This window comes from Eucyclogobius newberryi, unplaced genomic scaffold (genome assembly GCF_026437365.1).
Source record: "Eucyclogobius newberryi isolate DKJ021-1_F unplaced genomic scaffold, fEucNew1.0.hap1 SCAF_4, whole genome shotgun sequence".
Taxonomy (NCBI): domain Eukaryota; kingdom Metazoa; phylum Chordata; class Actinopteri; order Gobiiformes; family Gobiidae; genus Eucyclogobius; species Eucyclogobius newberryi.
Window position 1 is genome coordinate 30,920,527 of NW_027316056.1, and position 17,191 is coordinate 30,937,717.

General features: G+C 42.3%; 1 protein-coding gene across 1 annotated transcript; it reads left to right on the forward strand.

Moving 5' to 3' along the window:
* Nucleotides 1–6,826: 6,826 nt before the first annotated feature.
* Nucleotides 6,827–17,051, forward strand: tmem184c (transmembrane protein 184C). Its single transcript, XM_072463068.1, has 10 exons — nucleotides 6,827–7,446; nucleotides 8,520–8,650; nucleotides 8,725–8,761; nucleotides 8,835–9,040; nucleotides 11,300–11,374; nucleotides 11,443–11,536; nucleotides 11,626–11,738; nucleotides 11,823–11,922; nucleotides 13,798–13,969; nucleotides 14,905–17,051. The coding sequence occupies exons 1-10, from the start codon at nucleotides 7,330–7,332 to the stop codon at nucleotides 15,216–15,218; spliced, it is 1,359 nt and encodes a 452-aa protein (XP_072319169.1). The 5' UTR covers nucleotides 6,827–7,329; the 3' UTR covers nucleotides 15,219–17,051.
* Nucleotides 17,052–17,191: the final 140 nt, after the last annotated feature.

Here is a 17,191-nt window from a genome sequence, read left to right on the forward strand (position 1 = left end):
TCACTCACTCATGTTGGTTTGACTCCGACGGAAGAGTAAGAGAGATAAAGAGGGAGACAAAGACAGAGAGAGGAAGACGGAGGGAAGGGAGGGAGACAGAGAGAGGGGATAGGAGAGCGAAAGAGGGAAAGAAAGAAAGAAAGAAAGAAAGGGTAAAACACAAAGAAAGAGGAGAAAGAAAGAAGGGAAAGAAGAGAAGCCGAGTATAAGCGAGATCTGGATGGATGGAGTAAACAACAGAGAGAAAGAAGAAGAGAGAGGGAGAGAGGCATAGAGGGTGAAGGGGTAAGAGAGAGCAGTAGAGAGGGGGTAAGAGGGAAAGAGAGAGCAGTAGAGAGGGGGTAAGAGGGAAAGAGAGAGCAGTAGAGAGGGGGTAAGAGGGAAAGAGAGAGCAGTAGAGAGGGGGTAAGAGGGAAAGAGAGAGCAGTAGAGAGGGGGTAAGAGGGAAAGAGAGAGCAGTAGAGAGGGTAAGAGGGAAAGAGAGAGCAGTAGAGAGGGGGTAAGAGGGAAAGAGAGAGCAGTAGAGAGGGTAAGAGGGAAAGAGAGAGCAGTAGAGAGGGGGTAAGAGGGAAAGAGAGAGCAGTAGAGAGGGGGTAAGAGGGAAAGAGAGAGCAGTAGAGAGGGGGTAAGAGGGAAAGAGAGAGCAGTAGAGAGGGTAAGAGGGAAAGAGAGAGCAGTAGAGAGGGGGTAAGAGGGAAAGAGAGAGCAGTAGAGAGGGGGTAAGAGGGAAAGAGAGAGCAGTAGAGAGGGGGTAAGAGGGAAAGAGAGAGCAGTAGAGAGGGTAAGAGGGAAAGAGAGAGCAGTAGAGAGGGGGTAAGAGGGAAAGAGAGAGCAGTAGAGAGGGGGTAAGAGGGAAAGAGAGAGCAGTAGAGAGGGTAAGAGGGAAAGAGAGAGCAGTAGAGAGGGGTTAAGAGGGAAAGAGAGAGCAGTAGAGAGGGGGTAAGAGGGAAAGAGAGAGCAGTAGAGAGGGGGTAAGAGGGAAAGAGAGAGCAGTAGAGAGGGTAAGAGGGAAAGAGAGAGCAGTAGAGAGGGGGTAAGAGGGAAAGAGAGAGCAGTAGAGAGGGGGTAAGAGGGAAAGAGAGAGCAGTAGAGAGGGGTTAAGAGGGAAAGAGAGAGCAGTAGAGAGGGTAAGAGGGAAAGAGAGAGCAGTAGAGAGGGTTAAGAGGGAAAGAGAGAGCAGTAGAGAGGGGGTAAGAGGGAAAGAGAGAGCAGTAGAGAGGGGGTAAGAGGGAAAGAGAGAGCAGTAGAGAGGGTAAGAGGGAAAGAGAGAGCAGTAGAGAGGGGTTAAGAGGGAAAGAGAGAGCAGTAGAGAGGGGGTAAGAGGGAAAGAGAGAGCAGTAGAGAGGGGGTAAGAGGGAAAGAGAGAGCAGTAGAGAGGGTAAGAGGGAAAGAGAGAGCAGTAGAGAGGGTAAGAGGGAAAGAGAGAGCAGTAGAGAGGGGGTAAGAGGGAAAGAGAGAGCAGTAGAGAGGGTAAGAGGGAAAGAGAGAGCAGTAGAGAGGGTAAGAGGGAAAGAGAGAGCAGTAGAGAGGGTAAGAGGGAAAGAGAGAGCAGTAGAGAGGGGGTAAGAGGGAAAGAGAGAGCAGTAGAGAGGGTAAGAGGGAAAGAGAGAGCAGTAGAGAGGGTAAGAGGGAAAGAGAGAGCAGTAGAGAGGGTAAGAGGGAAAGAGAGAGCAGTAGAGAGGGTAAGAGGGAAAGAGAGAGCAGTAGAGAGGGTAAGAGGGAAAGAGAGAGCAGTAGAGAGGGTAAGAGGGAAAGAGAGAGCAGTAGAGAGGGGGTAAGAGGGAAAGAGAGAGCAGTAGAGAGGGTAAGAGGGAAAGAGAGAGCAGTAGAGAGGGTAAGAGGGAAAGAGAGAGCAGTAGAGAGGGTAAGAGGGAAAGAGAGAGCAGTAGAGAGGGGGTAAGAGGGAAAGAGAGAGCAGTAGAGAGGGTAAGAGGGAAAGAGAGAGCAGTAGAGAGGGTAAGAGGGAAAGAGAGAGCAGTCGAGAGGGTAAGAGGGAAAGAGAGAGCAGTAGAGAGGGTAAGAGGGAAAGAGAGAGCAGTAGAGAGGGTAAGAGGGAAAGAGAGAGCAGTAGAGAGGGGGTAAGAGGGAAAGAGAGAGCAGTAGAGAGGGTAAGAGGGAAAGAGAGAGCAGTAGAGAGGGGTTAAGAGGGAAAGAGAGAGCAGTAGAGAGGGGGTAAGAGGGAAAGAGAGAGCAGTAGAGAGGGGTTAAGAGGGAAAGAGAGAGCAGTAGAGAGGGGGTAAGAGGGAAAGAGAGAGCAGTAGAGAGGGGGTAAGAGGGAAAGAGAGAGCAGTAGAGAGGGGGTAAGAGGGAAAGAGAGAGCAGTAGAGAGGGGTTAAGAGGGAAAGAGAGAGCAGTAGAGAGGGGGTAAGAGGGAAAGAGAGAGCAGTAGAGAGGGGGTAAGAGGGAAAGAGAGAGCAGTAGAGAGGGTAAGAGGGAAAGAGAGAGCAGTAGAGAGGGGGTAAGAGGGAAAGAGAGAGCAGTAGAGAGGGTAAGAGGGAAAGAGAGAGCAGTAGAGAGGGTAAGAGGGAAAGAGAGAGCAGTAGAGAGGGGGTAAGAGGGAAAGAGAGAGCAGTAGAGAGGGTAAGAGGGAAAGAGAGAGCAGTAGAGAGGGTAAGAGGGAAAGAGAGAGCAGTAGAGAGGGTAAGAGGGAAAGAGAGAGCAGTAGAGAGGGTAAGAGGGAAAGAGAGAGCAGTAGAGAGGGGGTAAGAAAGAGAGCGGCGTCTGGGAGTGATTTGGAGCACACTGTGACCCGCTCGGTAACAGAGCCCTCGGGGGTCGCTAATGTCAGAGGATATGAGCAGCACATGGTGGGAACGAGAGCTCCAAATACACAACAGTTTAGCGTCTATCGCCGAGCTTTAGTTCAGTCTTTATTTGAAGTGACAACGGACAAATATGTTAAGCTCATCCAAAAAAAAATAAACATAGACGGGTTTAGTTTCCATTGGCGGTAAAACAAGTTAAAATGCGTTTGCAGCCGCACGCCGTCGCTCTCTTCCTGTTCAAATCAAATCAAATCAAATCAAATCAAATCAATTTATTTTTGTAAGGCCCAAAATCACAACAACAGTTGCCTCTGAGGGCCACAGGGAGAAATGAATCAACAATGTCTGTGGTGGCGATGAAGTCAGACAATGTCTGTGGTGGCGATGAAGTCAGACAATGTCTGTGGTGGCGAGGGACGATGTCCCAGGGTCCTCTGTCCTTAGACTCTCCTTCTCGGCCAGGAAAAACTACAAAAAAAACCTCTTTGGGAAAAAAGCGTAGAAACCTGGAGGAGTTCCAGTGAAGGAGAGATCCGACTCTCACAGACGGACAGACGGACACAAGGAGACTGGAGCTGGACCCACTTTTCAGGCAGAAGAGGGACCGTCTGAGTCGAGCTGGACCCACTCTTCAGGCAGATGAGGGACCGTCTGAGTCGAGCTGGACCCACTCTTCAGGCAGAAGAGGGACCGTCGGAGGCGAGCTGGACCCACTCTTCAGGCAGATGAGGGACCGTCGGAGGCGAGCTGGACCCACTCTTCAGGCAGAAGAGGGACCGACTGAGGCGAACTGGAGCCACTCTTCAGGCAGATGAGGGACCGTCCACACAGGGCAGGGACCACTTCACCAGGGGAGGGGCATCTGGGTCCACAGGTCCTCAGGAGTGAGAGAAAGAAAAGAAGGCGGTGAACAGTTTGCAAGTGGAATCAAAAAATAAATATTGTTTGATAGCATAAGTAGTCAGAAGAAGAAGAGGATAGTGCTCAAGCTGTCATACTTCCCCCAGCACAGTTACTCCTAGGGCAGCGTAGCTGAAGCTGTGGGTTTATCTTTCTGTTCCTAACTACTCTGACCATAAGCGATTTCGAAGAGGAACGTTTTAAGCCTGGACTTAAATGAAGAGACTGTGTCAGCATATTTAACATGGGTCGGGAGCTGATTCCATAACACAGGAGCTTGGTAGCTAAACGCTCTACCTCCTACAGTACTTTTAGAGACTCTTGGCACCACCAGAAGGCCGGCATTCTGAGAGCGAAGAGCTCTGTTTGGATGATATGGTTCTATAGCATCTTTGAGGTAGGATGGGGCCATGTCATTTATGGCTTTGTAGGTCAAGAGTAGAATTTTGAATTTGATTCTGGACTCGACGGGGAGCCAGTGAAGAGACTTCAGCACTGGCGTAATGTGCTCTCTTCTTTTTGTTCCTGTTAGTAATCTTGCTGCTGCATTTTGAACCAGTTGAAAGCTTTTTTAAGCTGTTCAAATGTCGTGGAAACTGGTCGTCACGCGTTTTACCGACGACGCAGTTTTGGCGTTGATGTTGACGGTGGGAACCTTTTCCGAAGCTCCCGGCGCATTCGTGAGCGCGGCACAGGTACTCGCACTTCCTGTCGTGACCCCGCGCTCGGTCGGTTACGAGACATCAAGAGCCTTTGGAGGCAAAACAACCGCCTCCGATTATGAAATATTGTTGTCATTTCTTTCTGTTTGGGTGAATGAATTCCACCAGACCCTTTATATTATCTGTAAATATTTGGTCCAAAAATAATGATGATAACAATTCCACAGCCTCTCGTATCACAAAAGTGTTTCATATTCTGTTGTAACGACTTCCATTGCTCTTTGCTTCGATGTTATTATTATTATTACGTGTTCGTGCCGGTTTTATATCTCAGAAAACATGTCCTTGTAATGAGCGCGCACAGAAACACAAACAGAGAGCGTGAGATAAGCGGAGCGCTGGCTGCTTTGGCCCGTCTCATTTCGGGATTGGACACTTTGGGAAAAGTAGCTCTGGGTTAACGACACATGGAACGTTTCACTCGTCCACTTCCTCCTCGGCACTTATTTAGAAAGAGACGCTGCTTCCACGAACCTTTATAAAGGAGCTGTATGTATGTATTTATTTAAAGTAGAGCTAAAAAAACAACAACCAAACAAACACCAACCACCAGTCACCAGCAGAGGGAGCACCTGATCAGCAATCCAAATACAGGACAAATCTACATGTTTAAATGTAAGATTTGATTTATTTTGAATCTCACACGCATGAAAAAATCAATAATAAAATTAAAGATGACCTTGTGCTACTTTATATTTGTAGAAATGTGTGTTATTTTTTTCATTTGCCATTGGCGTTACCAATCTATGACAACAGATATGACGTAAATATCTGCAATACTTTCCGTAAAGCTAATACCGGTCTATTCTGTTCCACCTTTATACGTCAAACCCGGCCAACATTGCAACGTTATTGAGTCTAGAAATGAATATCTCAATTTATATACGCGGTTTAATAATTAGTGCAGCCGATTACGCTCATTGTTGTTCACATTAATGTTCACTGTTCACATTAATAGTGCAACCTGGATCAGCTGGAGGCCCTGTAATAGAGCCGACATTGATCTTCAAATGGAATATTGCACAGACTAAATATTTTAAAACTGATAGAGATTTTTTTTCACTGCTGTTTTATAGACTTTCCACTCAAACTTACTCCACTGTGTGTTGTTTTTGTGGAACAGACGAGCCTGGGCCTTCAGTGAATGGGCACGTTTCCACAAAACAAAGTCCAATGGCAGATGTTTTAGCATAAATAAATAATATAAGAACAATTATAGACTTTTGCATCAACTTCTTTCCCGCCTCGATTATCATCCACCTCGTATGTTCACTCGTGTTTCCCGCAAGGCTCAGCACTCGCACCGCTTCACTTTCACGCTCACGGCAACGGACTGTACTGTTCTATGCCGAGATGTGTATCCGCGGCGATCAAACGCAGCATATGTTGACGCGTAGGCCTGCCCTTACATGGCACTTTGCATGGCAGTCCCTCTCAGCCGTGCGCACAACTCGTGGCAAAGGCCATTTCTAATTCATAAAAGCCAAAAGGATGGCTACAAAATTCATGAACAATCTGTCCTGCAACAACGAGTGATTCTGTGACCGTGGGGCAGTGGAGACATGCTGCAACAGAAAGGAAAGCACTGTCTCCAATGATTTTCCCACAGGAAGACGCACACAAGGTAAGAAGGGTTGTCAGCGAGCAGTGAAAGTTTTGATGGCACATGTCGAGCTGAATAACATGTAGCCTAGAGGTCTACGCTTGTCATCTCTTGTCATCTCTTGTCATCTATTGTCAGTGATGTGCATTTGGTACGGCCTTTTTGGGTCAGCAGGCAGGGCTACAACAATTAACCAGAATAACTAATTGAAACTGAAAATTTAAATAATTGTTGACTATTTTAATATTTATCATTATCTGGAATGTACAGACTCAAAAAACACATATCAGGAGACGTTTCATAACAACAACAGTGGTGGTATTGTTAAATCAAAATGTAAATGAGAGAGAGAGATAGATAGATAGATAGATAGATAGATAGATAAGGAAGGAAGTATAGAAAGAAAAAAATGCAAGAAAGTCTGTCTAAGTCAAATGTATGTTTAGGATTTCAGTACTACATTGACAATACTGTGGTTATAGAAAATAAGCAAATTAACTGTATACTTTAATTAACAATTTAAAAGCAGTAGCTCACTAAGTACAACGTATTTCACAAAAGTAAAACAAGTAAATGTTCTTTTCTCCCTTTAAAAAAAAGTTTTATATTACTAATATACACTGCAGTAAAAAAAAGAATAAAGAAAAACATCGAGAACAGCATTGATGCCGTTAACACTTAATTCACAGTGCCCTCTGCTGGTAGATGCTGTGAACTTACATACATGACCCGCCCCCCGCCTGCACGAGAAGTCACGAGCTCTACAGCAAGGTCCTCACTTTTGATTGGTCGATAGTTTTAAGGAAGCCAATCAGGTCGTGGAAACGGGCGGAAGAGCATTCGGTATCAGGAAGTACAGCAATAAGCAGCAGCAAAACATCTCTGGAAACTTTTCTGAGCATAAACAGGATTAGAAACGATGCTAAGTAGTCAAGATTTTTATCACCTATTTTCTTTATATGAGCAAGCATTAAAATAGTGACGCAATTATCGTTTAACATGTGAGAAAGCCGACGCGTGTGTCATTGGTTGTGTTTGTTTACCAGATGAAACAGCTGATATGCTAATGTTAGACACCTGACCTGCTTGGTGAAAATTAGCCATATACACTGAAAATGACCACGTATTTGTATCGGTTTGGCTGAAATACTGATTAAAAAGAATCAAACACAAACCGTGGCCCGTTTTTCCACAGAGTCTGGCTCTTGGTGGGGGTTAACAGCGGAAAAATGCGAAGCTAGCTAAATGTCCCGAGCCTTAGATCTTGTGAGACGATTTAAACCGTTTAGTGACCTGGCCCTGCGTGACGTTGAAAGGCCTTCAGTGTCTACATGACAACATGCCGTGCTCCTGCGGGGACTGGAGGAGATGGATCCGACCGCTGGTGGTCGTCTTGTACATTTTACTGCTACTGGTGGTCCTGCCTCTGTGCATCTGGGAACTGCAGAAGTCTGGGGTATGTTGAGGCCTTTGTTATGCTGCAGATCTAATGCTATTATGCTCTTTACACTTTGGCTGTGTTGAGTGTAACGGCATTTATTTGTTTAACATCTGCTGTTGTGTCATTTGGGATCAATAATAAGTGCATGCAGGCTTTGTTCCCAAGTGCCTCCCCTTAGAACTTGTCCCTTAGACGATGGAGGTACCTATGTTTACCAGCTACATTTGCTTATCTATTATATGTATATTGTCTTTACGATAGTTTACTATCCTAGGTTTAAGGACAGGATGGAGACATACATGTAAGGGAACTTGTGGACTTTTCTGCATGTGACATGTCACATGCAGCATGTCACGTGCAGGGACATACATAGGTATCTTTGTAAAGCACCTAAGTGTTCCTCTGTCTGTAGAATATGGAGAGCAGAGGTATGCATGCATCTATAGTGGATGTCTCTCATAGTTGTGAATCCCTCAACTTGCACTTTTAATCATTAAGATTTGTCTTCTACAATTCTTCTTTATATGTCTTCTACCATTTTAATGTGTTTGTCCAGACCAGATGTGGCTAGAGTAGTTACAGTAAAACCCGTCTCTTGAAAGAGCGCCACAACTTCCAGATTCCAAAATCCCCCAAGTAGGTGTAGTGGCCCAAGGAATTACTCAAGTTAGAGTAGTACTACTGTAGTAGTAATTATAAAAGTGTCCAAATAAATAATGCTCAAAATATCTGGATAGACCACTACAATGAGAACTATTAAATTATATCTGAAGGAGCGCTGCAAGAAACACAGATATTCTAATCATTTAATGTTGTCAACATAAAGCATTTACTAATATAAATAATAAATATATAACTCGTCTTGTACAAATATGGTGTTTAAAAGTATAAAAAGTACCCCTCTGATGTAGACCTATGACTTGTTATACAAATTAAATGAGAAAAATATCAAATGAAAGTACACTAGCTTTCTAAAATAGTGGCTTATCCCTCTTTCTTTTCACTCAAATGTTACTGACACACAAATACATGTTCCAGGCTCAGAGCAGAACCTCACACTACTTTATTTCTCTTTTGTCTTTCGACAGGTTGGGACTCACAATAAAGCCTGGTTCATCGCTGGCATATTTGTCTTCATGACCATACCTATATCATTGTGGGGCATTCTCCAGCATTTAGTGCACTACACTCAGCCTGAACTTCAGAAGCCAATCATCAGGTGAGCAGCAACATCCTATATTTACACTATTTACACTGTATTGCCTCCTATATTGTATGTATCTTCTTCCTCAGAATATTATGGATGGTCCCAATCTACAGCCTCGACAGTGTAAGTAACATCAAACATACCAGTCAAAAACATATAATAATGATGAAAATAATGGAGTTTTTTTGTTTTGCAGTGGATTGCGCTGAAGTACCCGGCCATAGCCATCTACGTGGACACATGCCGGGAGTGCTACGAAGCCTACGTCATCTATAACTTCATGACGTTTCTGCTAAACTACTTGGAGAACCAGTACCCCAGTCTGGTGATGATGCTGGAGGTCCAGGAGCAGCAAAGGCACCTGCCCCCCCTCTGCTGCTGTCCGCCCTGGCCAATGGGAGAGTGAGTGGCTTCATACAGACAGTATCATTTACCGTATTCTCAGCACTATAATGAATATAAGGCGCATTAAGCGAAACAAAAAGTGAAAAATTGCTCGAGTAAATACGGTATGTTAAAATATGAACCTACCAGTGTTTGTTAACTGCAGGCCTGCATACCAAAGGCTGCTACCATTCCATACATTGCTCTTATGTATTTTCAGAGTGTGAGTAAACTATGAAAATCCTGCTCATGCGAGTTAGCTCACGATGGCACGTTTTGAAGTGTGATTGCAAAAAAAAACAATCATATTGAAACTATTTTGTGCGGTATAGTAATTATCGCAACATTAGGAAACAGGAAGTGATTAGCGTGATTTATTGATTTAGCAATGTGCGCTGAAATGATCATCAATGCTAACACCTGTGTAATAAACATTTCTTAAAACTAACTTTATACTGGACAATAGTGCGCCCTAAAAATATAGCAGGCCACAACAGCTTGACAATTAAATTATAGTTTTATTATTATCATCCAGCGCCACAAATATTACACTTTATACTTAAATTATTATACTTCAATTAGTGAAAAAGAGTTGGAAGTCCGACATTGACGGTGGAATGAACAAATAAACAACAACCGTTTTTCCATTTTCAAACTTCAAAATGAGTTTGTATTTAGCCGACGCGTTAAAATGAATGAGATGGAAGGTTTCTAGCAGTACCAGGGCTGTGAGTTTGCAGCTTTTCAAAACACGTCTACTGCGACTGTATCTAGTGCTGCGCAGACATTGTAACTATTGTGTACTTTTCTTAGTCTCGGCTTCAACCTTGAACATTGCAGTGAAGGACATTCATTGTTACTACATTCCTGACACTTTTCCTCAAACATAATAAGTGAAAGTAAGATACATTTACTTAAACAAAAGAAGCATTCGTACCAATTTTGCACTCATTGTTCTAATTAAAGTTAAGTTTCAGTCATAATGTTACCCACCCCAAAAAAACAGTGACATTGATATGGAATTAACCGCTTTGGGGGCATTTTTTTTATACAGAAAACATCAGAGAGTTAGAGAACAGTGCGAATTTGTATTATTGTAAACGTCTGTGATGCTTGTTGCTTTGGAAACGGTGGCTTTAAGGTATACAGTACATATACACAACCGCTGAGCCGGGCATAGCTGCTGTACTGCGCATGTGGGGTATAAAAATAATATAAAAACACATGACTAACCTTTTATTGTTCTTGATCTTGTGACTTTGTAACAGTTCAATTGCTGTCATCAGTTTTTAAATTGGCTTAAAGTGAGTCAGAAGATCTCATATTTCGTCGACAACACCAGGGCCGAGAGCAGATTAAAACATGGCATAAGATATATTCATTTAATCCATCGCTTCAAGTACAGGATATGTTTAAAAGTGTGTATATATTAGTTAAACAATTATTTCTATTGTACATTGTGGCTTTTTTTAAATACAATAGCAAACAAATAAAGATTAAAATATGGTGACTGAAGGCTGAAAGATAGAATATGTATGAATAAAGTATATTGTTGTTGAAAATCTTTAATTATTTTTGGGCTTATTCTGTTATTATTTGACATTATTTTGTTAAATGGGTGTTTTTACTGTCAAAAAAAAGTTCCTCGTGGCGATAAAATACAAAATGTTTTCTTTTTTAGAACTAAGCTCCAGTTCCATTCCTTTTCAAAATTTCTTTAAAATGTTTCTTCACAAATTGCCACTTGACTGAAACTAGGATAAATATTTAGCCATCCCACCAAACTAATAAAATAAAAACAATAAAAACGTAACTTTAAAGGAGACGTACCATGCTTCTTTTCACGTACTTAGTATTGAAGTATAACATAAGTAGATCATACTTTTACATTTTGTTCATTGTAAAACACAATATTGATCTAAAACGACTTAGTAATAAAAACAGATCCATTGACTTCCTGTTCAAATCTGCAGAACTGACGAGCCTATTCATCGTTTCAAGCAGCAGATTTTCATTCACATGTTTTTATTTATTTTTGTGACTTTTGTAATTTCTTTTTAAATAATTGCGACTTTGGTCGCAATTATTTAGGATGTCGGCGGGGATAGGGGGTGGGTGAAAACAGGAATTTTCCGACGACTCGAGCCTCAGTTGCAGGACAATACAGGATCACTCAAACATGCAGCAATCAATCAAAATACAACTATTGATTAGGAAACACCGCTGTAATTTGATTTTTGACTAACGTGTCTCCTTTAACATCGTGCGGTCCCTCAGAGTGCTGTTGCTGCGGTGTAAGCTGGGAGTGCTTCAGTACACCGTCGTCAGGCCGGTCACCACAGTCATCGCCCTGTGAGTAACGCGCTCGTCTCGTTCATAAAACGCGCAGATCTTTCATGAGAGTTTCTCCTCCCGCGCAGGATCTGTCAACTCTGCGGCGTGTACGACGAGGGCAACTTCAGCTCCAAGAACGCCTGGACCTATCTCGTGATCTTCAACAACATGTCACAGCTGGTAATGCGAGCGTCACACGAACCAAAGAAACAAACGCACGGTTATAGCGCTTCTGAAAGTCCGTGTAATCGTTGTGTGTTGTGTGTTAGTTTGCGATGTACTGCCTGGTGCTGTTCTACAGAGCTCTGAGAGACGAGCTGAGTCCAATCAAACCGGTCGGGAAGTTCCTCTGCGTCAAGATGGTGGTGTTTGTCTCTTTCTGGTGACGGACATTTATTTTTATATATATTATTTACCGGTACATGTTTTACAGCAACAATAGACTTATTTTTCTGTTCTTTTGTAGGCAAGCTGTGTTCATTGCACTTCTGGTTAAAGCAGGAGTCATCTCAGAGAGTCATACCTGGGACTGGAACAGCGTGGAAGCTGTGGCCACTGGTTTGCAGGTGAGATAGAGTAATTACAAACACATGGGAAATTGTCTTCCAACACTAGCTTTATCACACTTTTCTTTTCACTTGTGCTATGTATTTAGTTGTCACAGTTCTCTTTGTGAGATCATTTAAATGTTTTGGTTTCCTGTACGTCCAAAATTAACCGTATTATTACATTATCCTCTCATCAACAACACGCCTGGACTTGTATTTGGCTTAATGCAGTGATCCCCAAACTACGGCCCGCGGGCTACATCCGGCCCGTTGGGCCTTTCAATCCGGCCCGCCAAGCTTGTCCAAGTTATATTAAAAATGAAAATATATATATTTATTTTTTGCCGTAAGCTTTATTAGACAGATGGAATGAGAAAGAAAGGAAGTGCAAGTGTTTGACACGGAAGAAGACTCTTACAGAAGACTCTCTCTTCTACAAGACAGTAGAAGACAGTAGATAATGAATCATTATTTAATGCATTTGGAAAACAATTTGTACATTGAGCCTTGCATTTGTTGCTTTGTTACAAGTTACAGGTCAAATCTTGCGTGTAATTTATAGTAATTCATTCGTTCACACATACACACCATATTTTCCTGGCCCGGCCCCTCGGCCAAATTTAGAACCTGATGTGGCCCTCGAGTCTAAAAGTTTGGGGACCACTGGCTTAATGCATCTTAACCCCAGACGCTTTCTGCCGTCTAATCATGTTCATTGCAACTGCGTGTTGATACTGGCGTGTTGGAGCAAGCTAGTGTTTATTTCCCCTGTGTAATTCCATCTGCTGCCAGCAGATGGAGTGCTAACACCAAAATCTTGAATTTTGAATGCACACATTAGACAATGTTTAAAGATGAATAATAATACAAGCAATGTTTATTTACTGCATTCAGCCCCTTTCACAGATGAGGAAGTCACAACAAGAGTAAAAATGTAGACAAACAACTCACAACTTATAGCAGACAATTCACATACAACAATATGGAAGTAAAAACAATGAAAGTGAAACTGCTGTTAATTAAAATGCATGACCAAAGAAGTATCAACAGAGTCTAGTGAGGGCAGAGAGAGTGTTCCAGAGCGTTGGAATATGTGTCTTTAAATCATCCAATTTGTATACCGTATTTTCCAGACTATAAGTCACACCGGAGTATAAGTCAAGTATAAGAGTATAAGTTGCATTTTTGGGGGAAATTCATTTGATAAAATCCAAGACCAAGAGCAGACATTTCATCTTGAAATGCAATTTAAAATAATAACAGACGAGAGAACCTGGTGAACAGGTGTACGTATGCTAACGCTAACACCTTCAGCTACGTGACGCACAGACAGAACTGTGGTAAGTGTCTGGTATGTTAACGTAACATATGAACAGTTATTCAGATAACTATAGCATAAAGAACATGCTAACAAGTTTACCAAAGCATCAGTATTACCCCAAATCACTAAATACATTGAATTCTTCTTCCTCTGTGTCACTTCTAAACAACTCCACAAAGGAGTGCAGAAGTGCAGATTCTTTGTGTCTCTTAGAGTCTAGAGCGCCCTCTTGTGGTTGCCAGTGTGAAAATAATCAACATGTGAAATGCGGTTGTTTGAAAATAACTAATAATATCACATATAAGTCACACCCCGGCCAAAACTATGAAAAAAGGAAATACAGTATTTGTCTGTGGAAATATATAAATTTGCTTTACAGTGTGTTTTGAATGTCATAATTACATCAATAATGAAATGGAAAACTGATTATAAGGCCATGCAGTTACTTTGTAGTTAAGTAGTGTTTCATAGTACTGTATTAACTCTGGGTAATCGTTACTTTATGAAGCTGCTCTTACTCGAGTACACATTTGGCACATGGGCTTCTGACCGCGACTTGCGTTTGCCTTCAGGACTTTGTGATCTGCGTGGAGATGTTCCTGGCGGCCATCGCGCACCACTTCAGCTTCACGTACAAGCCGTACATCCAGGAGGCCGAGGAGGGCTCCTGCTTCGACTCCTTCATGGCCATGTGGGACATATCGGACGTCAGGGCCGACATTTCTGAACAGGTCCGCAACGCCGGTGAGTGTCATCCAGCTGCACGTTTCTGTTGAATATATCACGTATTGTGTCGTACATGGTTACGATGAAAAAAGCCGTAATGTAAACTCGAGGTGAATTAAGTTGGTTATTTGCATAAATTGTCATGTACTAAGATTTATTTGATTTTAGATGGATAGAGCATTAAAACCACACAAAGGTGCATGTTTTTCAAGGATTTTAAGGGCAATGCAAACACTTGTAATTCAGTAAATGCTTTTAGTATATTCTATTTTTGACTGACATTTAGTGCTGTGGGACTTTAAGCAAGAACAAATACATTACAGGCGTTAATTGTAACAAACAGCGACTTTGACAGTAAGTCGTTTTTACTACTTCACTTTGCAAAAGAGTGAAGTACCGGTAGTTTTTGTTGTAAGTCTTTGCTATCTCAGCTGGAATTTTCTGCCGGTTTGTTTCATTGTTTGCTTTACAGTAAGAGGTTTGATCAAATAATCTGAGATGAAACTGGGCCATACAAAAAAAAAAAAAAAGATTTAGCCTGGTTTGGTATCTATTGACAGCATTTTATTTCAAAAATGTATCTAGTGTGTATGAATTTAGTATTTAGTATCATTTCAAATTTGATTTCAATACTAAGGAAAAAAACATATTCAATCAAAATCATTTCCAAAAAGGCATATTTATTTTCTTTCTTCAGTATCAATACCTTTTCGACTGAGTATCTAGTTTCTATACTAGTTTTAGTATTGTTTAGCATCTGGGTTGTGATACTTTTGACGACGCTACAACCTGCAGTACAAGAGAAGCTGTGCAGGACATTAGTTTCTCATGTGGAGTGAAATCTCTTGCAAACACATCCCGTTTCTCTCTCTTGCATTGTACAAATGTATTAAAAGATGAAAACACTTTCTTCTGCACTTTCCCTACAAACACATTTGACATGTCCCGCACAGGGAGAACGGTCATGGGCCGTCCGAGGAAGACCTACTTCGGCGAGGACGGAAACGACGGCGAGCGCTCCGGCCTACTGTCCTCCGCCTCCCAGGACGCCATCACGGAGCAGCTGTCGCACTCGGACTCCACCAGGGGGCAGTACCAGGGCCTGGGCCGCACCGGCACCCCTCACTCGGTCTCCGCCCCCGCGGGACTCAGCTCAGGCCAGTGGGACGAGGGCTACGAGGCCACGGCCGAAGACTCCGAGGAACAGGACGAAAGGACGGACCAAAGCAGTCGACCAGCAGAGGGCGATCTCGTAGTGATTAATTAAGGCGCTTTCGCTTCGTGACGCACTGTGCGGACTTTAATCGAAGCGGATGCAGCGCCGGTTGGGCCTATTTGCCAGTGACAGCTCAAGAATGTTACGCCACTAAATGGGAGACCGTTCTATCGGACCCTTTAAACGTCGGTTAACAAAAAACGATTCTAAATTCCAGAATGAAGGCAAAGGCGAGTGATTTCAATGGACAAACTGGACGCAAAATGTAATAAATCTAATGAAAACCACTGCAGAGCCCAGTTTAAACACATTTACCACTGTATTTTACATCAACAGTTTATTTAATAGGACATTGTGACTGACTGTTTAAGGTTTTACTGGACAAATGTTGAATTTTAATTTTGAGGCTGGAGAACAGTATTGTTTCCATCCTTTTTTTAATAGAGCAAACTGACATTTCTACTCTGGAAATTCAAAATTGTTGCCCATTTTTGTTTGAAAGACTTAAAATCAGTAGTATTTAGATCTGTTGCGAGTTTATTGGTGAAACTGACAATTTTGCCACCATTTTGGACTTTGGAGCATCTTACGGGTCCACAGAGAGCACGGTTAATCCGAGATGCGCACGTGTCGGTCGTTTCTGTCAACATTGAGGCGTTCGCAATCATCCTGACCCTTTGAGACTTATATTTTTACACGTTGGCTCCAATAGATATGACGGTCACTCACATGGCTCGATTTAGCAATGTCGCAGATCCAAAGCATTTGCAAGCATATCGATTAACACCTTTTGGGGCTTTAAATGGGAAAACGTCACAATTTGGAGCGTGCCAATCGTTTAGAACTGTACAAAAGTCGTCAACGAGGCCTTTTTGCACACGATAACCACTTCAGATACGTCTCTTAATTGTTCTGTATTCTCGGAGATTCTTCGTGAACCATCGGAAAAAAAAAAACTTTTTAAACGTCACATATCATAAATAACCTTTTACTTTTGATTCTGATTACCGTATTTTCCGGACTATGAGTCACACTGGAGTATAAGTCGCATAAGTTTTTTGGGAAATTTATTTGAGAAAATCCACGACCAAGAACCGACATTTCATCTTGAAATGCAATTTAAAATAATAACAGATTAGAGAACATGATGAATAGGTGTACGTATGCTAACGCTAACACCTTCAGCTACATGAGGCACAGACAGAACTGTGGTAAGTGTCTGGTATGTTAACGTAACATATGAACAGTTATTCAGATAACTATAGCATAAAGAACATGCTAACAAGTTTACCAAAGCATCAGTTTTACCCCAAATCACTAAATCCATTGAATTCTTCTTCCTCTGTGTCACTTCTAAACAACTCCACAAACTCCAGAGGAAGAGGAAGAGCAGATTCTTCTTCTGCGTCGCTTAGAGTCTAGAGCGCCCTCTTGTGGTCTTCATGTGAAAATAACAATACACCCCGGCCAAAACTATGAAAAAGGGTACGATTTATAGTACAGAAAATACGGTACTTTTGATACTACATAAATTTGACTTAAACAAAAATACCATCAAATTTACCTTTTAGTGGCAACTGGGGAGTGTGTGACCAAATATGAACACAAATAACGGGACCGTATAGCATTTTGTCACTAGATGCCTTGTTTCGTGTCTACTGTGTATTATTTTTGTTTGTATATCCCATTTTTAACCCGTTTGGGCTCATTTCACCCTTGTAGCTTCCGCTTCCAGGTAACTCGATGTTCACTGATGCTTTTCCTCGTCCGAGTGAGGACGGGAAGGTCCGTGCAGTAGATTTGAGTCACTCGTAGAGCCTCATCGTGCACCGTGAGCCGCTAAAGCATGTCGCGTTGCCTTATTTTATTTTCGTAAAGAAGACCGACACCGGAGCGGGTCGTAATGTTTCACGTGGGAATTTATTCATCTGTAAATCTCGAATAAATCTTCATAGGAAAAAAACCAAACGTGAGTGTTGTGTGATTTGAACTCTGAGCAGCACAATATTGAGTAAAATGCACTG

What these genes read in the sequence shown, in the direction of transcription:
- tmem184c (XM_072463068.1), top strand. Translation starts at nt 7,330, where the DNA reads ATGCCGTGCTCCTGCGGGGACTGGAGGAGATGGATCCGACCGCTGGTG. An exon ending in CAATCTACAGCCTCGACAGT is followed by an intron (nt 8,762 to 8,834) that starts GTAAGTAACATC and finishes TTTGTTTTGCAG; the next exon opens with TGGATTGCGCTGAAGTACCC. An exon ending in GTGGTGTTTGTCTCTTTCTG is followed by an intron (nt 11,739 to 11,822) that starts GTGACGGACATT and finishes GTTCTTTTGTAG; the next exon opens with GCAAGCTGTGTTCATTGCAC.